Source organism: Haliotis rubra, unplaced genomic scaffold, assembly GCF_003918875.1.
Source record: "Haliotis rubra isolate DU_JTF1 unplaced genomic scaffold, ASM391887v1 Scf219, whole genome shotgun sequence".
NCBI lineage: Eukaryota > Metazoa > Mollusca > Gastropoda > Lepetellida > Haliotidae > Haliotis > Haliotis rubra.
Window position 1 is genome coordinate 1,382,540 of NW_025766214.1, and position 22,446 is coordinate 1,404,985.

A 22,446-nucleotide genomic window follows, 5' to 3' on the forward strand; every position below is an offset into this window, starting at 1 on the left:
ACAGTGTATAAGTTACTTCGGACTATTTCCTGATGTAAATATATATATTCACGTATTCAAGGATATATTACTGATATTTCTCGCCGATCGTGTGTATTTTTGATAGATACCACGAGAAGAGTAAATGAAATGCAGTGGGTTGTTTTTTATTTAATTCCGATCGATCCTACCCTTAGTTCGTACGGCATCGATCATATGAAGCGACATTGAAAACGGCCATCGAGTCCTGGACATTCGGGATTCATGAAGCCAGTTCTAGAGCAACGTCCAACAGTGTCTGAATGCTGTGTATCCGTCGATGTTCCTTCAGAAGCCGCACCCCTGCTTCCAGGACGAAAACCTCAGCATGTCCTACACAGTCAGGCAAGGTGTCATGTCGTTCAACATCATGTTAAAACTTCTCGTACTGAGAAAGCTGTCGTAGCGCTACGACTGTTGTAACGCAGAGACGTACGATAGCGCTACGACCGTTACGTTAGACGGGACCCTGTCCTCGTTTTATCCCCTTCATGCCGAGCGTCAGATAGGAGGTGACAAAAAAGTACAATGCCATCGACGGTCCGTTCCCTGATGCTATATCCACCAAGGCCCCGTTTCACAAAGCTACCGTAGCGCTACGTACGCTTGTCGTAAGTCTATGTTACAGGAGGTACGGCGCTACGGTAGTTTTTTTAAACAGGGCCCTGGTCACGCACCCTGACCAACATCAGACAACTTGATCTTTGTCACCTGCTCTAACTCTCAACATGGGTAAGGTGGGGATAAACCAGGCTTCAAACTCTGGGAATATTCCGGATTCGATCCAAATGATGGACTGATCAGCAACGATAGTGACCAGACTTCGCATTGCGAAAGCGATCTTAGAGCGATGCCAATCCATACTTTGTTTTAGACTTACGATAATCTTAGCGCTTAGATCACCAAATAATTCCAGCACCCCGTGCTCTTTTCTGATATATACACATTGTACTATTTATACAGACGTAACTTGCTTTCACTCATATTTATGAAAAAGTTCCATCAGGGAATCCCACACCTGTTCTCTTACAAATTCGGATAATCCTGTCAGCAAACACCCGGTGTCTTGGATCGTCATCTGTAGTGAAGGAGTGACTGCAGTAAACTAAGAGGTAGTTACGGACAAGAAAGCCGACATCGAAAGAACACGGCCCCATGAACGCACACTCACAGTCGATCATCTGAAGTAAAGAACAGGTAAGATACACAGATATCACCCAGGACCAGATACTATTAAGGGCTGTCCACTGAGCGAAGCTAGGTGTCATATACTATCTAGAGTGTTGGTTGTCGGATCTTCAAAATCAGGTTGTCACCCTCTCTGGCTTCCTTGTCTGCATGTCAACGTTCCCTGATCGTTGTTCATGCTCTCAGTCACTGATTGGATATTTACGTGTCGCCATGTCAATGCTGGAATACTTGTGCACTAAAAAACCACTAGGATATAAACATATTGTGTTGGAAAATCAGAGGTATAGAACGCAATTTTAATAGCTCTAAATTTGATTTAAAACGGATTCTACCATAACCGCGTTATTAAGATTTAAAAAAAATACACCCTGTGTTTGAAAATCAGAGGTATATAATGTGATTATATACCTCTGAATGACTTTGATTAACCAATCACAATCCAGTATTTACTGAAGTCATGGTAGAATTATGCTTAATTAATTGATTTGTTTCTTTAGGAAATGCACACACAAACTGACTGACTGACTGACTGACTGAGTTTGGTTTTACGCCGCTTTTAGCAATATTCCAGCAACATCACGGCGGGGGACACCAGAAATGGGCTTCACACATTGTACCCATGTGAGGATTCGAACCCGGGTCTTCGGCGCGACGAGCCAACGCTTTAACCACTAGGCTACCCCACCGTCCCTCACACAAACGGATGTATGACAACACCTTGACTAAGATGCCGTTGTCGCTGTTATATCAACACTTTTTTTATGCAAGAAGCCATTAACTTGACTCACTCACTCACACATAAAATTCCAGGAGTGTGAAAGAGTGAAGAGGAACAATTCTTTTTGGACAGACAATTTTTTCCTTGCAATAGATGCGACGGTTTCGGAGTAGATGCTAAGACCGTCATCAAGCAAGTGATACCGGTATTAACATCCACACCGAAATGTCGATATTGCGATAAAAAAGTTGTCTGTCCATACAAAAGTGTTTTTCTTCATCATACCAGCTTCTAAATGCCACTCAAAGAAGTGTGAGGGAGTGTGTTTTGTTCTTGGAATATTGAGACAACTACATCAAATCTGGAGGAATCCTTGATATCCATTAAACATGAAACTTCAGCAGTTATACCTGTAATCAAAGCTTAAGTCTTGCAAGACATCATATTGTCCTTATAGTCTGAACAGCATCATTTTGAAAGTACCTTTATGTCTTTGTCTTTAACCATGATGGAGTTGTTGTGCAGGTCGCCGTGTATAAAAGCCTCCTTTTTGTGGAGAAATATGTTCTTCATGCGACTAACAGCGTCAAGAACCTTTTGGTCTCCGTAAACACAGTCAAGTTTGTCCTTCACGGTCTCCGACCACTTGTTCCTGGGGTCAGTCCTCACGAAGGGCTGCGTGTAGTGTATTCTTTGAATTACGTCCATCATCTCATGGTTCCTGGCAATCAATATTGGTATACTTAGGTCAGCTTCAAAGATAAAGGGGTATGGGGTAGCCCAGTAGTTAAGGCGTTCGGTCGTAGTGCCGAAGACCCGAGTTCGATTCCCAACATGGGCAAAATGTGTGAAACCCATTCTGGTGTACCCCGCCGTGATATTGCTGGGATTGCAAGAGCGGCGTAAAACCTTATTCACTCACTCCTCAAATGAGAATCACAGTGTAAATATGAGACGATGATCTAACTACTTTAAGTGGTATCATCATAAATTACTTGATACAGAACCAACTGAAACTCCTTATCCAGCTGCTTAATGGCGTCCTCCCCTATCTTGGCGACGTGGGTGTCTCTGTGTATGGTGGCCACGTCTCTCGCCAGTTTGAGGGCAGCGTCGTCGTCGAGATGGCCGCTGATGAGGGAGTCGAGGTAGACAGCATAGTCGCGAAGGTGCTCTATGCATACTGGCACGGGAATAAATAATATGATACATAAACATTTAAAAAAAATATCTGTGGCGGTTTTACACCTATCCCTGCCGTATGAGAAGAAATATATTTCAAACAGGTAACAAATGTATGGATCCAAATACCCAATAAACGTCACACTGAAGACACCTGGCTCCGGCTCCACTAAGACAATCCCATATCCTTCAACATTACTACAGTCGGAGCGCTAAGATCACTTTGTGAACCGAGACCTCGGTAGCACCGGTAGTAAGTAACGGTCAAGGTTGTATCACATCAGGCTGTTGTCCAACAAGCAATCTTTTCGCAAGTACCATTTTGTGGCAAATCTGTGGATTACTTTAGCAGAGGTGGCGAAGAAGACCAAATAACATCTGACTTGCCGTATGTAGTCAGTCATCAGTAGTGGACCTAAACCCTCGAACGTCATAAGGTGAGGTGAGGTGAAATTGGGTTTTACGTCGTGCTTGAGAATATTTCGCTCATATGACGACGTGCATGCGTGTGTATGTGTATGTGCGGCTGCTTGTACTAGCCCAGACTTAAACTGGTTTTATAGTGCTAGCCCACTGATATACCATGCCGCAGTGAAGCTTGAATACCCCACTCAGACACATTATACTGACTCCATTAATTCCGAGCGCCAGGCAGGGACCAACAAGTACTATATTTTAAGGTCTTTTGGTATGACGCGGTCGGGGATCGAACCCGCGACCTTACGTCTCAATAAGGATAACGTGGTTAGGCTACTTACAGACTCTCAGTGATCTGTCATAGAAAACCGGTTCAGGCACACACCCCGGGGAAAGGTTTCGAAATTTCAACAAGGCTTTAAATTCCACGTGTCCCCGGTCCTCGTGAAGTTCCTGCTCCCTTAATCCCTGCAAAACATTCAAGTTCCCATTGGTTCTAACCCTTTCTAACGTTAAACATATATAATGCTGAAGAACGTATTATTGCTAAAGTTCTTTGTGGCGGAGAAATGAATATAGATATCTGACTTGTAATCACTGCCCATTTACTTAATGATCCTTCAATCTTAATAACAATCTTATACATTCTCATCTTAGTGTTCTTAGTGTTTAAGCGGTAGAGAGGCCTAAGATATGATCTTGTTGACGTTGTACCTCCTTATATACGCGGGGCGGTGGGGTAGCCTAGTGGTTAAAGCGTTGGCTCGTCACGCCGAAGACTCGGGTTCGATTCCCCACATGGGCACAATGTGTTAAGCCTATTTCTGGTGTCCCCCGCCGTGATATTGCTGGAATATTGCTAAAAGCGGCGTAAAACTAAACTGAGTAAGTCAGTCCTTATATACGCGATAACCACTTGTAGTTTCTGGGTTAAAATTGACCCAATTGCCTATGCCAGACGTAAGAGGCCAATCTCCATGACCAGGTTGATTCGTTGTTGATTGCTCATAATATCAGTCACTTGGGTAACTATAGCAACCGTTACCACGCTTGAGTAGTGTTTGGATACAGAATCAAACAACAAACATCTATCGTTTCACAGTCTCCGTAGACCCAGGCTTTGGTGGTCTTATGTTTCACTTACTTTGAAGTAGGGTCCTGCATGTTTGACAACTACACTGCCACTACGGTTGTTGTTGTTGTCGTCGGTGTCGACTCGGAACACGTTGTTCACTCTTCCTCCCTCCAGCTCATTCAGGTGCAGATGAGAAATGTCACCCACCCACTGTTTAAACATCAGGAAGTGGTAAATTATATAGGTCTTATCTGTTGAACAAATACAGATTGATGGTTGAATGCAAACAGCGGTGATACCTTATACGGACAGTCGATTGTCTTAGTATCAATGATGCCGTGTAGTACGGGGAGCAAAAAGGTTCTGGGAAAATAATAGCTCGACATTGTAGCTCACCTGTACCCAACAATTTAAAGTGAGTGAGTTTAGTTTTAAGCAGATTTTAGCAATGTTCCAGCAATATCACGACAGGGGACACCAGAAATGGGCTTCACACATTGTACCCATGTGGGGATTCGAACCCGGGTCTTCAGCATGACGAGTGAACGCTTTAACCACTCGGCTACCGTACCGCCCCACCCAACAATTTAGAATGCCAACAGAGACACTCACTTAACATTGTGTGAACATTGATTTTCAAACACTTAAAGAATAGCAAGAACTAATTGACAGAAATAAAAGAGTAACAACAGTTTACCTACATGCTGTTTTATTAAAGATAAGCGTTCATGCTGAATGTTTACCAATTTGTTTCCAGATTGTTTGCTTCTTTAGAGTTAAATATACCATAGTGCCATACAGCCTTGTATCTTCTCGTTGTCATAATCAAAAACGTACAAAAAGGTTCAGAGGTTCAGGTTTCTATGTTTGCTGGTTCTAAAAAATGTAATATTTTCATTATTAAAGTGGTGAGTGAGTGAGTTTAGTTTTGCGCCGGTTTTAGCAACATTCCATCAATATCACGGCCGGGGACACCATAAATGGGCTTCACACATTGTACCCATGTGGGGAATCGAACCAGGACGTGACGAGCGAACGCTTTAACCACTAGGCTACCCCACCGCCCTTACATATATGTAACAAAATAATACCAATAACAGCCTAATGGTTTGGACACAATATGGTGTCATCATATGATACGTGAAAATACATACCAAAGATCGCCTTGATCATTGAAGCAGTATCAAGACAATTTTCTAACAAACCAAGTGTGTGCGCGTGTGTGCGTGTGTGTATCTGACACAATACAAACGTATTAGCTTAATCTTCACAACGCACAACAAAAGGATCATTCACCTGCAACTGGACAAACAGCTCAAAACATAAGCTCACTTGACCTTCAATCAGGTAAGCTAAAAATGCCAAACTGTCACGAGCCCCTCATAGAAAATACAAACCATTATTAACAATGACAAAATAAATTCAAATATGTATATAGATAATGTTCATACGAAATGCACTTAGTCTAGATTTACACTCATCCGGCCAAATTGGATTTTTGGTGGCCTCATATATTAAGAAATGTGGATTGTCATTACAAACAATTGTGTCAAAATTAACATAAAAGGACCCTTTTCAACGAAACGGTTGGTCAAAGTGACGGGGAGATGTTTACTCACCATGGACACTGTGTACATTAAGGTTTAGACTCACGGCCTCACCCACCTGTCGGTTATGATTTACAACACAGTGGATATCATAAACTTACCTTTAACTCGGACAGGGTTGAATGTTTCGTCAAAGCTTCTATGACCGTTTCTCGCACAGCGATATCACACATAGAATCACCCATGCCTGTTCAGTACATGAAACCTCTGAAACAGGATCTAACGGAAACCCTTTCAAACCCATCACGTGATATACCGATTATAAGGTACGCAAGACTGATTACGTAAACGAACGATATTTAACGAGCAGGACTCGTCGCTTTGCGTTATAGTGCTGTTTGGAAAGACGCCTTTCGATATAACTTTGGGCTAACTGAATTACTGAGTAAGTGAGTGAGTGATCGAGTAAGAGTGATTGTTTTATATGTGTATGGAGACTTCGAAGTCACGTGATGCGCATAACACCATATACGGTCGTGTGAGTCGACTCAACTCTTTGTTCAAAGTTACACCCTTACATACCCGACGACTGTGACCAAGGTTAGGATCTTGATATCTGACAATATGCTCGTGTGTCTTACCACTGTGTTATAAGGCCAGGGTCTGCTGCATCGCTCTGAGCTCTCATCCTACAGCAAACTGTTTTGCAACGTCATCTGATCATCTTCTTTGCTTCCTGGGGCGGTGGGGTAGCCTAGTGGTTAAAGCGTTGGCTCGTCACGCCGAAGACCCGGGTTCGAATCCCCACATGGGTACAATGTGTGAAGCCATTTCTGGTGTTACCCGCCGTGATGTTGCTTGAATATTGCTAAAAGCGGTGTAAAACCAAACTCAGTCAGTCAGTCAGTCTTTGCTTCCTCGTGCTATTGTCCTAATTCCCATTGCACTGTACAGACACTTCCTCATGCTACTGTCCTATCGGAATATTCAAAACTTAACTAATTTGAGACAAATTCAAGTATTTAACACATTAGTGTTTGTTTTATGTTTGGTAACTGAAGAATTAAATGCAACCAGCCAGCTTCGGGTTTCCATACAATATTCAAGAGTTTCATTCATTGGAAGTATGCTGCTACTTCTTAATATTTTACTACAGAGCGCCGTTGTCATAAAAAGAATGGTATTGCAACATAATCTCTCCCAATCGCGTGTCACTTATAACTATTGTACACTGTGGTCCTGTGCCATTCAGTATTCAGAAGAAAAAGAAATAACTAAATCAGAATGATGTCAAACTAAAGCAATTCGTGACACTATTATTCTATATGGAGCATGTTTGCAGGGAAGTAGTACATCACGAGGGATCGTTATAAGACGAGGCTTTCAAAGAAAAATACTATTTATGTCTGTAAGCCATTCGTTGTCAGGAGATGAGTATATTGGGATTATACTTTAAAACCTCTTACCAACTGAACGTCCGTGAAATGTAGGATAAATACCGCCCTATAGTACACGTATCTTGATCTGTTGATAATAAGCATTCTCAGTAGCTGTTGGCACAATGCCTGGTAGCCATGATAACTGTACTAGTTTCCATATAGCAAATTACATACAGCTAAAAAAAGACAGTCATTTGTATGTGCATCCGTCCATCTATTCATCCACACACACGCACACGCACACGCACACAGCCATCTCTCGATATACAGTTTTAGATCCTACAACATAGAGATATTATGCATGGTGCATACAGCCTAACATGTAACCATAGGATTCAAACTGAACCTCTGTAGTCAAGTACTGAGCACATTGTGTTAGGTTTATATTTAGTAATTGTGATATCGATTTGATGTTCAAATGCCTGTTTCGACCCTGTTTCCATACAAGGGAGACAATGCTTACAGTGTTGATCGGAAATTATACCGTGGGAAAGTTTACCCATGGCTTGACTTTCAACTTGTGTCTGAAATGAACAGATTTTATCTAAAAAAAACCATTTCAAAATAATAAAAAATAAACATAATGAAAAGGAGCCCTGAGACTTTCTTAATTTTCTGAAGCTGTGATAATTTAGACTTATGACATATTCTGGACATGCATGGGCTTCCTTGGATATATTTGTTTCAGGGTTTGTACGACAGACTAATCCATAGCATGCTCACGTTGCTGATTTGTGAGTCAAGGGATACTCGCTTACTTAAACTTACTATTTTGATGCGTTTTCATTTAAGAAATTTCTCTATGCTTTCATTTCACGAGTCCGTGCAAACGCTAAAGTGTCCATGTGACTTGACTACCCGTGATTGTTGTGCTTCACGTTTTGTTCACGATTTATGACCAGACGTTTGTCAAGACAAAGTTCAAACAGCCTTCACGTCGCACAGGCCCTCGTGTCTTTGCGAGGATTAAAGATGTTAAAAAAACATATAACATTTGAGATGACCCCCGACTCGAAATGCTTCACAGTACAATACATTATGACAAGGCCGGACACTTCGGTGTACCCTACCCGCCTGCTTTGCCGATCGCTACGCTATCTTCCCATGCAATCGTTTAAAACTTAATGTAATCATAATCATGGATGATTGGCCTATCGAGCCCCACTCATGGCACCTACCAATTCTTTATTGTTATTTCTGCAAGTCGATTGAAACCCGATTTTGACCCCCAACTAAACGATCTTGACACAAATGGATGACGATGCCCCCGCAAAAAACAGGGGTGTCCAGGTAATGGCCCGGGAAAGCGAAATCTGGACTAAACCTCCTCAATTTAGGTTTCGCTTTCGCGGGAACGGTCAAGATACAGTTAACACTGAATATCGCGTTCCCGGGACTCTCAATACACAAGAAAAACAAAGAAGTGTGAGTCGTCGTCTGATACCGTAGTCATGGTAGAAATTTAATATAAATAACAATAAATGTTTGAGCCACAGACTGTGGATGGATCATGTGGAGGATCACTTGTCAAAGTTTGATTCACATTTGATATTTCGGCAATGCCAGACAACAAAACACAAAGATTTCGCAAAACTTTCAAAATTTCCAAATGTGGAGGTAACGTAAATTATAGTAACGTAAATTAGTTCTGGTAATGAATAATGATGAAAACTATGACTATGAAAAATATGCTAGATTTTGAGTTATAACGGTAACGTATGATTACTTGCTTAAAAAATCTCTACTGATGTCGAGCATATTTTTCCATATTGTAAGAAAAATCAATGTTAACGAAATTATATGTTTTTAGATATCGAGAATAGATGAACAGGCCAATCAAGTAAAATTACCTGTGGGTCTGTGCGATGATTTACCACAAGAAAAGCTGTAAACAAACACAACGTAACGTAAATTACTCTGACTCTACCGACATAATCTAAACGTGGGTTTGGGGTTTGGTTGGTGAACCACCGACATGCTAACATGGGCGAATTAACCCATATGTATGTTGGTTCTTTCATGACACTAAATATAACAAAACCCATGATGTCAACTTTCGTTAATAAACAAAAAAGTCATATCAGCTGGATCAGCATATAATTTAACATGTGTTCGTCTTACACTAAAACATAGCTTATAAAACCCGTAACCCGTTGGTTTCCGATAGCCATACACGGTGAGATTGTTAAGGAGAAAGGTCACGGTAACCGTTCCCCATTTCATAAACCTTCTTCGTGACTCCTGCAGACCGGTAGACCGTTGGTTTCCGGTAACCATACACGGTAAGATTGTTAAGGAGAAAGGTCACGGTAACCGTTCCCCATTTCATAACCCTTCTTCGTGACTCCTGCAGACCGGTAGACCGTTGGTTTCCGGTAGCCATACACGGTGAGATTGTTAAGGAGAGAAGGTCACGGTAACCGTTCCCCATTTCATAAACCTTCTTCGTGACTCCTGCAGACCGGTAGACCGTTGGTTTCCGGTAACCATACGGTAAGATTGTTATGGAGAAAGGTCACGGTAACCGTTCCCCATTTCATAACCCTTCTTCGTGACTCCTGCAGACCGGTAGACCGTTGGTTTCCGGTAGCCATACACGGTGAGATTGTTAAGGAGAAAGTGCATCGCTCTCATATCACCATTCAACGCAAAGTGGAAACTAACTGATACATTGTTTGCGCGACGTTATGGCGACTCTGAAACATAAAGAGAAACAGTCAGGCAGCATGATCTGAGGAAAATCCATTAGGTTGGTTGGTTTTGTGGTTTAACGCGGCACTCAATTCCAGATATTCCAGCTATATGGTGTCTGGACCAGACAATCCAGTGATCAACAACATGAGCATCAATCTACGCATTGGGATACGATGACATGTGTCAAACAGATAAGCAAGTTGTCTGAGCAGCCAGCAAGCATGGCTTGCTGAAGACGGGTAAAATCCACCAGGAAAGTACAATGTATCTCCTGACAAACCACGTTGAACATGACACTAAAACATATCCACCCGTGCAGCAAGGGGTAATAGGGTAGCATAACGCAACAGCTATATGCACGCACTAACGAACATTTTCAATGGTAAGCCAATAAACATTGAGTATATGTTACAAGGTTGGTTTCTGATCAAAGGCAGTGATATTTCAGATGAGATTGTTTGTTTGTGGTTTTTAACCACAACTCAGAAATATTCCAGCTCTATGACGGCGGGCTGTAAATAATCTGGACCAGACAATCCAGTGATTGACAACATGAGCATTGATCTAGGCAACTGGGATACATTTATAAGCCAGATCAGAGAGCCTGATACGCGCCTATGTTTAATGGTACCCTAAACAAAACAAATAAGACACACACTAAATATAACAAAACCCATGATGTCAACTTTCGTTAATAAACAAAAAAGTCATATCAGCTGGATCAGCATATAATTTAACATGTGTTCGTCTTACACTAAAACATAGCTTATAAAACCCGTAACCCGTTGGTTTCCGATAGCCATACACGGTGAGATTGTTAAGGAGAAAGGTCACGGTAACCGTTCCCCATTTCATAAACCTTCTTCGTGACTCCTGCAGACCGGTAGACCGTTGGTTTCCGGTAACCATACACGGTAAGATTGTTAAGGAGAAAGGTCACGGTAACCGTTCCCCATTTCATAACCCTTCTTCGTGACTCCTGCAGACCGGTAGACCGTTGGTTTCCGGTAGCCATACACGGTGAGATTGTTAAGGAGAAAGGTCACGGTAACCGTTCCCCATTTCATAAACCTTCTTCGTGACTCCTGCAGACCGGTAGACCGTTGGTTTCCGGTAGCCATACACGGTAAGATTGTTAAGGAGAAAGGTCACGGTAACCGTTCCCCATTTCATAACCCTTCTTCGTGACTCCTGCAGACCGGTAGACCGTTGGTTTCCGGTAGCCATACACGGTGAGATTGTTAAGGAGAAAGTGCATCGCTCTCATATCACCATTCAACGCAAAGTGGAAACTAACTGATACATTGCTTGCGACGTTATGGCGACTCTGAAACATAAAAAAGAAACAGTCAGGCAGCATGATCTGAGGAAAATCCATTAGGTTGGTTGGTTTGTGGTTTAACGCGGCACTCAGATATTCCAGCTATATGGTGTCTGGACCAGACAATCCAGTGATCAACAACATGAGCATCAATCTACGCATTGGGATACGATGACATGTGTCAAACAGTAAGCAAGCCTGAGCAGCCAGCAAGCATGGCTTGCTGAAGACGGGTAAAATCCACCAGGAAAGTACAATGTATCTCCTGACAACCACGTTGAACATGACACTAAACATATCCACCCGTGCAGCAAGGGTAACAGGGTAGCATGCAACGCAACAGCTATATGCACGCACTAACGAACATTTTCAATGGTAAGCCAATAAACATTGAGTATATGTTACAAGGTTGTTTCTGATCAAAGGCAGTGATATTTCGAATGAGATTGTTTGTTTGTGGTTTAACCACAACCTCAGAAATATTCCAGCTCTATGACGGCGGGCTGTAAATAATCTGGACCAGACAATCCAGTGATTGACAACATGAGCATTGATCTAGGCAACTGGGATACATTTATAAGCCAGATCAGAGAGCCTGATACGCCTATGTTTAATGGTACCTAAACAAAACAAATAAGACATGACGTTTTTCAGATATATATTTTTTGGACGTGGGGTTTGCTCTATTTTGGGAACTATTTTCAACGAGTAACTTATATATATATTTTTTTAAATTCAATTTTCAAGTAGATTTTGTTTGTGTTTCATGTTGCATATGCTGTATATAAAGGCTTTACGAATGCGGGCTGTTATTAGTGTAACAAGCATTGTCACTAAGGTGACATAATCCCCGCCGCAAATAATCAAATCAAACTTATAAAGTAATGAAAATTTAAGATGAAGTTAAATGTCAACAAAAACATGACCAGTCAACCTCTCTTGATATCTTGCTGTTTAGTTGTTCAAACACACACATATTTTCAACAGTGACTTTGACCTTGACATGAATGTCATAGTGTATGAAATATGCAAAACTAGTACTAAAGAAATTGCTTATTGAAAATCATTCAAGGGAGGTCTTGAAAGTCTATGAAGAAAATCCAGTGAACCGTTCTTAAAATATCTTGCTGACAATTCAGGTTAACATGCTGAAATCTTCAAAGTGTTGCCGTGACCCTAAAAATTATGTGAAGGTCACCAAAATTGACTGGGCCCTGTGCCTTCCCTAGATGAAGCTTGGTGTCAAATAAGAAGAAACTCCAGTGAATGGCTCTTGAGGTATCGCCCTGACAAGCATAACAAGTCGATTAATATGCTGAAATCTTAAAGTGTCTCTGTGACCTTGAAAATTAAGTGAATGGTTCTTGAGATAGCTTAACATGCAGGTTTACATGCTGAAATCTTCAAAGTGTCGCCATGACCTTGAAAATGATGTGAAGGGCACCAAAATCGACTGGACCCTGCGCCTGCCCCAGATAAAGCTTGGTACTGAATATGAAGAAAATCCAGTGAATGATTCTTGAGATAGCTTAACGTGCAGGTAAAACGCTAAAGTCCCCTTCTGACCTTGAGATGAAGGTCAAGGTCACCAAACCTGACTGGCACCTTCCTTTTACTGTGATGAACCTAGGTACCAAATATGAAAAGAATGCAGTCAACGGTTCTTAAGATATTCCAATTCGTACGGACGGACGGACGGAGCCTAATACTATATCCCCCGCTTCGCGCTAAACGCGCGACGGGGGATAATTAACTGTAATTAGTGTAATTAACTGTTATTAGTGTAATTAGCTGTTATTAGTGAGACAAACAAGCTATTATATTGTGGGCTACGATCAACGGGAAACGATGACATACCATCAACAAGGTCACCAAACCTGACCACCCAATCCATTGAGTCGTCTTTTACGAAAAGCATAACTTTCTTGGAACCAAACCAAGGAACCGGTGTTATCCCATAGGGCTTTAAGTTAGTTTCATTGTATACTCCCAAATGTATGACTGCATCTCTCAGTAACTTACCCAGAATGGTTGTCTCTTGATCACCCAGTTTGGAGTGGTCTTCGTGAGTCCCAGCATGAACATATGCACCGAGGACCAGTGGAAGACGAAGTACCCTTTTTGATCGACACTGTAAGAAGGAAGGATGCCTAGAGAGTTCAAGCATCTCCCAATCGCCGCGTCCTCTGCTCCTTGCATTCGACAGTCTGTTGATTTATTTATGTTTTGAACAAATTTCCTGAGAATATTCCTGCTCATTACGTAGCCCCCTCCACCACTGTGATAGTGAAGACGTTTGCCCTCGAGTTTACACCCATAATACACTGGTGCATCCGGGTCTTTCGTCTTCAGGAAATGACGTAAGTTTTCAACAACGACGAATGTGTCATCGTCAGCTTTTAAGAACCAATCGGCTTCGTCCGAATAGAACTTGTCAATGTACTTTAAAGCAGCTATAACCTTCTTGACTAGGTTCCGTCTTTTCTCTGGTATACCTAAGCCTATTGTGGGAAACTGTTTATCCGTAACGGAACTAAAATACAGAGTTATGTCACAGTCACCTCCCCATGTTTCTTTGACAGCAAGAGTCCTGTTCTTCAGATTCTTAGGTTGGGTAAGTATCCAACACAATATCCGTTGTCCTGAAAACAACAGTGGATTGTTTATACTTCTCAACAGACTGATAGCAAAATCTAAAAAACAGTTGTTTAAGTAAACTATCATCAGACTGACTGAGTTTGGGTTTACGCCGCTTTTAGCAATATTCCAGCAACATCACGGCGGGGGACACCAGAAATGGGCTTCACACATTGTACCCATGTGGGGATTCGAACCTGGGTCTTCGGCGTGACGAGCCAACGCTTTAACCACTAGGCTACCCCACCGCCCCCTATCATCAGAATGTTTTAATCTCTGAAATAGCTTTTATACAGGTTATGAGACAGGAGAGTGGCACTTGTTTTAGTTTCAGACTTCGAAAATAATCTGCTTAAGACTTTTTGCTTGCATCAGATTTTGTATCTTGTACATATTGCTTCAGGTCATATCACCTTTGCCAGGTGGGGGTGCTGCATGTTCCTCGGTGAGAAGGGTGTGTTTCAAACTATTTAGCACACCCCGTGGAACTATATCACCCTTTCGTCTTGAAATATTCAGTTTGGTGAAAACCACTGTCAGAACAACAACGATGCCTGCTACCATTCCACAGTACCAAGCCCAGGATGCCTTCATTCTTGAGTTTCCTACAAAATAACAAAATTGGTATGTATGAAATAAAGAGAAGATGCCTGTGGTTTATATCCCAGTGTTACATTGTAACCATCTTTAACATGAGGCTTATTCAAGTACTACGACCGTCAGAGGGATATTATATTTACGTCTCACTGATATACATCTTGAAATATATGACTTGGTACAGTAGGAATATATTACAGCACCACTCATATACCCATGCCAATAATGGGTGTCACCCCCTTTAGTTTTATTAATAGACTTGGGGGTGACAACCATTATTGGCACGAGTATATTCAGTTATGAGGGACGGTAAAAAGATGATTGAGTGACATTGTGTTTTGGAGAATACTGATAATGATTCATAAACACATGCTTATGGTATAGTCGGAGTTGTACACCATCTTCAGGTTATGGGAAAATGGTCACTTTCGTAGAAAATATGTCACTGATATCTTTCATTATGCATGCAAATTAAATTGCTGTGCCAGATTCCACATGTCATTCTACACGATTGGTAGTGGTGAAATTTAATTTTCACATTAAACTGACATGCCAGTATAGTGACAATATACTAGTAATTGAAATAATGTTTAAGGCAGCTCTATTCAAAACTCGCTGGGACGGTCAGTAGCGGTTAGTTACGTGTATCTCTCTGTACTACTGCAGTCATTAACTAATTGTTTATCATTGGCTAAATGTGCATTATTGTGATCATTGGCTAACTGTTTGACTGTGTGTGTCATTGGCTAACTATGTGACATTGCTGTGATCATTGGCTAACCGTGCGTCATCGCTTGACATTGGCTAACTGTTTGACTGTGTATGTCAATGGCTAATTGTTTGACTGTGTGTGTCATTGGCTAACTGTTTGACATTGTGTGTGTCATTGGCTAACTGTTTGACTGTGTGTGTCATTGGCTAACTGTTTGACATTGTGTGTGTCATTGGCTAACTGTTTGACTGTGTGTGTCATTGGCTAACTGCATCACCATGTTTTATTGGCTGTTTGACTGTGTGTGTCATTGGCTAATTGTTTGACATTGTGTGTGTGTCATTGGCTAACTGTTTGACTGTGTGTGTCATTGGCTAACTGTGCGTCACCATGTTCCATTGGCTAACTGTTTGACTGTGTGTGTCATTGGCTAACTGCGTCAACATGTTTTATTGGCTGTTTGACTGTGTGTGTCATTGGCTAACTGTTTGACATTGTGTGTGTGTCATTGGCTAACTGTTTGACTGTGTGTGTCATTGTCTAACTGTGCGTCACCATGTTCCATTGGCTGTTTGACTGTGTGTGTCATTGGCTAACTGTTTGACATTGTGTGTGTGTCATTGGTTAACTGTTTGACTCTTTGTGCCATTGGCTAACTGTTTGGCATTGTGTGTGTGTGTCATTGGCTAACTGTTTGGCATTGTGTGTGTGTGTGTGTGTGTGTGTGTGTGTGTCATTGGCTAACTGTTTGACTATGTGTGTCATTGGCTAACTGTTTGACTGTGTGTGTCATTGGCTAACTGTTTGACTGTGTGTGTCATTAGCTAACTGTTTGGCATTGTGTGTGTGTCATTGGCTAACTGTGCGTCACCATGTTTCATTGGCTGTTTGACTGTGTGTGTCATTGGCTAACTGTTTGACATTGTGTGTGTGTGTCATTGGCTAACTGTTTGACTGTGTGTGTCATTGGCTAACTGTGCGTCACCATGTTCCATTGGCTGTTTGACTGTGTGTCATTGGCTAACTGTTTGACATTGTGTGTGTGTGTGTCATTGGCTAACTGTTTGACTGTGTGTGTCATTGGCTAACTGTTTGACATTGTGTGTGTCATTGGCTAACTGTTTGACATTGTGTGTGTGTCATTGTCTAACTGTTTGACTGTGTGTGTCATTGGCTAACTGTTTGACATTGTGTGTGTCATTGACTAACTGTTTTGCATTGTGTGTGTGTCATTGGCTAACTGTGCGTCACCATGTTTCATTGGCTGTTTGACTGTGTGTGTCATTGGCTAAGTGTGTGTGTCATTGGCGTCACCATGTTTCATTGGCTGTTTGACTGTGTGTGTCATTGGCTAACTGTTTGGCACTGTGTGTGTCATTGACTAACTGTGCGTCACCATGTTTCATTGGCTGTTTGACTGTGTGTGTCATTGGCTAACTGTATTGCATTGTGTGTCATTGGCTAACTGTGTGTCATCATGTTTCATTGGCTGTTTGACTGTGTGTGTCATTGGCTAACTGTATTGCATTGTGTGTCATTGGCTAAGTGTGCGTCATCATGTTTCATTGGCTGTTTGACTGTGTGTGTCATTGGCTAACTGTATTGCATTGTGTGTCATTGGCTAAGTGTGCGTCATCATGTTTCATTGGCTGTTTGACTGTGTGTGTCATTGGCTAACTGTATTGCATTGTGTGTCATTGGCTAAGTGTGCGTCACCATGTTTCATTGGCTGTTTGACTGTGTGTGTCATTGGCTAACTGTGTGACATTATGTGTCATTGGCCAACTGTGCGTCATCATGTTTCATTGGCTGTTTGACTGTTTGTGTAATTGGCTAACTGTGTGACATTATGTGTCATTGGCAAACTGTGCGTCATCATGTTTCATTGGTTAAATGTGCGTCATTGTGGATCATTGGCTGTGCGTCTTCGTGGATCATTGACTAAATGTGCGTCATCGTGTATCGCTGGCTAAATGAGCAGCGTAGTGAATCGTAGTGAATCACTCATTGCTAACATACGCATAATGTACTGATTGAAGTGAATATATATATATAATTCACCAAAATATATAAGCCCTCAGAGAAAGAGTATGCTTATATATTTTGATGAAATATAATAATTATTGATAAGTCATCTTCTATAGCGCACAGTGTCCAAACACCAAGTGATTGCTCGTGGCGCTTAATCAGAATCTGATTCTTATTACCCCAGATAACCCACGCTGCCTGCTAGGCTATAGAAGGTTATAGTCACATGACTTATCTCGCCGGGTACCCAATTTCTGCTGGGCGAACAAACTCATTTGCCTAAGGTGAGACCACATGTATCACATGTGCTTCGTTGTGGGGCAGGATTGAAGTCCTAGGAACTCTCAGGGTCAAGCTGCCAAACACGGTCACCCATCCAAGGACTGGCCGAGCTCGACGTTGCTTAACTTCAACTGATTCGCGACCTGAGCTATGTGCACAGGACCACACGCCACTATACATATATTCACTTCAATCCATACATTATGCGGATGTTAGCACCGAGTTACTTACTGACGCGATGCAATACCAATATCATCGAGGCAGTGAGGCGTGGCGTTGACAAGCAATGTGCATGTTATGATCAATTCAATGATAAATCAATTGTTTCTCGTGCATAATTAGCATTACATTATCGACTATGGAACATGGTGGTACATGGTGTGCATTCACATGTGATTTACACGGGTATTGGGATTAATTTTGACAATGAGGTTCTACACATGAGCATGGACTAAGCGCCACCTGAATCCAAGGGTGGGGTTCATGATTTTGGTCTAAACAGGCAACCATACCTTAGTATACTGGAAAGCACTTGCGAAACACTTTCTTGACACAATATCAAAGTCACTTGTTCAAAGGTTGCAATGGCGCAAGCTTTTGAGCACACTACGGTAAGAAGACATTAGTTCATAATTGTAGTATGTGCACATCAGTTTTCCGAACTGATTTATAAAAGACGACAGTGCTAAAATTATACTTTTCATGACATGACTTGACGTAGACTTTCAGAAAATACGCTATGGGTAGTTATTGTCATGCATGACGCAGGAATCGGCGATAATTTGAACAGGCTAACTTGGGAGGAAGCACGTGGCCACTGCTGAAGAAAACAATCGGCCAAGACCCGGAAGACCAGTCACCGTGATGAACGAGTCATAATTCGTCCGGCAATATGTCCGACTGAAGGGTGCTGGTCTGAAGAAAACAATCGCTCAAGACCCGGAAGACCAGTGACCGTGATGACCGAGTCATAATTCGTCCGGCAATATGTCCGACTGAAGGGTGCTGGTCTGAAGAAAACAATCGCTCAAGACCCGGAAGACCAGTGACCGTGATGACCGAGTCATAATTCGTCCGGCAATATGTCCGACTGAAGGGTGCTGGTCTGAAGAAAACAATCGCTCAAGACCCGGAAGACCAGTGACCGTGATGACCGAGTCATAATTCGTCCGGCAATATGTCCGACTGAAGGGTGCTGGTCTGAGCGATTAGGGTTCCTTACCAGTCAGACTGGCACAAGCTGGGTCTGAGAAAATCGCAATTGGAGGCGTTGCGTTCATTGGTCTGATGAAAAAAGGCTTCTACACGTTACAGACGGCCGTATTGGGCCTGTAAGCCTCGCGAGGCGCTACTTCCAGTACTAATCTGATTCCCGGCTCGCGCCAACTTGCAATATGCGAGACGGGGCCCAGCTTACTTCCGGTACCAGATTTCCAGTGACAAGCGTAAATTCAAGAACAAGTTCTGGTTCCAAATTGCGCGATCGCCAGATATGACTTTACTAGACCGGACCAAGTGTACAACCATGTTTTGCTGTCACAGCCGTTGGCAGTTGGCTGATTTGGGGATGGTTAGATCGCAAATTAGTTATTCCCGCAAAGATTGTCGGTTCCTTACTGTCAACTGACAACCATGAGACTGTTCGAAAAGGTATGAAACGTTGTTTGTCACCAGAAGTACTGAGGTCTCGCGAAGTGTCATGACCTACTCACGGGCCGTATAGAGACGTTGTAACGAGGCATACCACCAGGATAAGATCCATGAAGCTGAACCCTTGGCTGGAGGCCATGATCAGTGATGGGGTGTGGTTGTGTTTCGCATGACTGCAAGTTGGATCTCATGACACTACCTGGGACACTAGTCAATGTTATCAACAGGAAGTAGTGAATACCGCCGTCGTGACACATTATAATAACCATCTAAATGCCTGTCGTACAATGGTTCACAACGCTAATCCTCAGCTTCTCCGAATCGGCATCGCCCATTTATAAAACAACGCCATGGAAGCATTACGTTGGTCCGCAAGGAGGTACATGTACTTACTGTTGATTGCAAGTATAGTGAGATCGGCAGATGTTAGGGGTGGCTACAACAAGAACTGGTGGAGTGGTAGTTCATACAACCACAACAATCATCACTAGAGAACTGAATGATAATCAGATTGATGGCTTTGCTGAAGTTCAAGTTATTGTGTAAACAACAAACAAACAAAAACATAAATACAATCTGAATGATTCATGCATTGATGAAGGAATATATATCAAAACACATGTAACAGGTGGGATATACAATCAGCAATAAATATAAAGCATTTAGAAAAAATCTTACTTTCACATCAAATTATGATTTGACACAAACCGCCAAGACGCACCCCAATACACACTGGTAAGCAAGTAAAAGTACTTCATTGGCACTCCCAAACATTATACATCCCCTTGCATTTAGAGTACTCCATGTATTAGAGTCGCTGTGAACAAAGCTGCCCATACGTTAATGACAGGATTCCAATGATTACTGCCTGATTGCAAATACACAGGACAGCCTTCAACGTGGCAACAGCTTTCGTAAAATTGTAACCGGACCGGATCTGGAGCTTTAGGCACGTCACATGGTCGATATACCGTACATTGTGTACAAATATCTACAATTATATTTATTTTCTCTCCCGTGCATTTGTGAATGCGAAATTAGAGCAAGAAAGGGTAGCTCACATGCACTTTATCATATTTGAATAGAAGCGACAAAACCCTTTCTATATCCATAAGAAATTATTCAAAGCATGAAATATGAATTAATTTCTTATTTACATCATTACTCGACATATGACAACCCTATTGAAGTGTGTACAAACCCGTAGAAAGGGTTCCGCTTCCAACTTCCAGAAATGGAGAACATGTAGAGTAACCAGATGAATGCGTCAAATATCAGGTCCAAAGATATATTTTAGAATACAGCCTAAAATACTCTTTAAAATACAGGTTTTTTTCGGACATAAGTTCAAATGTCCAAATTTGTAAGAGATATAAGTTTCTAGTTATAATTTTATTCATAAAGGTAACGGTAACTGTGAAGTGTGACAGTAGATGTTGTGACCGCTAGAGATCATAAGGGACGCAAGGGAATTGTAAAAATCGATGCTTACTGTCAAACATTTATTCGGTGGGGTAGCCTGGTGGTTAAAGTGTTCGCTCGCCACGCCGAAGACCCGGGTTCGAATCCCCACATGGGTACAATGTGTGAAGCCCATTTCTGGTGTCCCCCGCCGTGACATTGCTGGAATATTGCTAAAGGGGGCGTACAACCATACTCATTCACTTATTCACTCGGCCGATGAAGCATATTGAGTATCCGAAAGAAGCCCTCTGTGCCTTGCCTCTTGCAGCGCCAAGGCAAGTTCAACCGCCAAGGTCGGTCGCCTAAGACGTTGGCGCACACGTTGCCCTACACGTCCCACACGTGTTCAGATGGGGGTGGAATTGGGGAGATCTGGGTTCATTGTTGGCCATGGTAGTCTATATTTTGTGTTGCAAGAGGTGAGCAATGTCATTTTGTACACGATGGGCCAGGCTTGTCATCCTGCAGGAAATTCGTCGACTCGCATAGTTTGCAAACATTTGGTGTCAGTGTGTTGTCCCGATCCTTACTACACAATATGGACTGGGGTTCGGTCAGTCAAAGTGAAGCTAACCCTCACTTTAACCAATCTTCAGTCACTGTACCGTCTGGAGATGACAACAGTTTGGCGTTCAGTTCATCATCGCCAGACACGACCACGCCTATCAAGGAAATGCAAAGTGAAAGGCTCATCTAAATCCTGATAACCCATAGTCGACGTTATAAACTCCACTGGTTTCTGTTGCCACTATGAACGCGTGCTTGTCGACCTTTAAGCTGCATGCTGATGGTTTCTAATAATCTGACGCGTACTCCAGAATTCTGAATGTTTGCAGCGATTAAATTCCCGTTTGAGCTGAATTTCTTTGAACCCTGGTTTGGATGAATAGATCCTTTACTCTTGACGCTCACTTGGTCCTCTAACCATGGACTATGAAACTCTGCCAGTTGCCAGCATGTCAATAGCTGGTTGACGCTCCACGAGTTGCATATATGCATCGCTGCATATATGCTGCATCGCTGCATATATGCTGCATCGCTAACTCACACACAAACAATGAATATATGCAAAGAGATTCAAACAAATTACAAGTGAGCAGAATCAATAAGATTGACAAATAATGGTCCACGGAGATTAATCGAGCTACCTTGAAAATGTCAAAATCAACAATGTAATCCTACCTGGGAGTGTGGCGCCACAATAATGCATCATGTTGTCTATTGAAGCAATGTTCTGATGGATGGGGCTGCCATATCTCCACATTGGTCAAAGATCCAAGACAGGCCGTATGTACACCAGGAAACATCAATACAGCCAGCTGCTGGTGATGACAACAGAGTGACGTATGGAAGGGCAACCCGAGCCACCGTTTGTACATAGTACATACAGTCCCGTGCTGGACGCATGTTGACTAAACACGGATCCACATCACTATGAGTGTTAAGCCAGACATGCTTTGAGCTTGTGTGCACA

The 22,446-nt window shown here is 42.2% G+C and overlaps 1 protein-coding gene and 1 long non-coding RNA gene across 3 annotated transcripts; one reads left to right on the forward strand and one right to left on the reverse strand.

Moving 5' to 3' along the window:
- The first annotated feature begins 9,753 nt into the window (after window positions 1-9,753).
- On the forward strand, window positions 9,754-10,291 carry LOC124277190. Its single transcript, XR_006898761.1, has 2 exons — window positions 9,754-9,784; window positions 10,102-10,291. It is a non-coding gene; the product is annotated as an uncharacterized LOC124277190 (long non-coding RNA).
- A 778-nt stretch (window positions 10,292-11,069) lies between these two features.
- LOC124277188 (glycoprotein-N-acetylgalactosamine 3-beta-galactosyltransferase 1-A-like) lies at window positions 11,070-22,343 on the reverse strand. Of its 2 annotated transcripts, none has more exons than XM_046712859.1 (4): window positions 22,155-22,343; window positions 14,653-14,844; window positions 13,625-14,244; window positions 11,070-11,608 (listed from the first exon to the last, which is right to left on the reverse strand). In XM_046712859.1, exons 1-4 carry the CDS (start codon window positions 22,234-22,236, stop codon window positions 11,417-11,419), a joined length of 1,086 nt encoding a protein of 361 aa, XP_046568815.1. In that variant the 5' UTR covers window positions 22,237-22,343; the 3' UTR covers window positions 11,070-11,416. The 2 variants fall into 2 exon arrangements, with proteins under 2 accessions (XP_046568815.1, XP_046568816.1); XM_046712860.1 differs by lacking the exon at window positions 22,155-22,343 and adding an exon at window positions 20,187-20,426.
- Window positions 22,344-22,446: the final 103 nt, after the last annotated feature.

Bases quoted from the DNA above. Each gene is read 5' to 3' on its own strand.
- LOC124277188 (XM_046712859.1), bottom strand. From the start codon at position 22,236: ATGTGGAGATATGGCAGCCCCATCCATCAGAACATTGCTTCAATAGAC. The intron at 14,845-22,154 runs GTAGGATTACAT...GTTATTTTGTAG, and splicing joins TTGTGGCGCCACACTCCCAG to GAAACTCAAGAATGAAGGCA. The intron at 11,609-13,624 runs GTAAGTTACTGA...TTTATGTTTCAG, and splicing joins TCAAGAGACAACCATTCTGG to AGTCGCCATAACGTCGCAAG.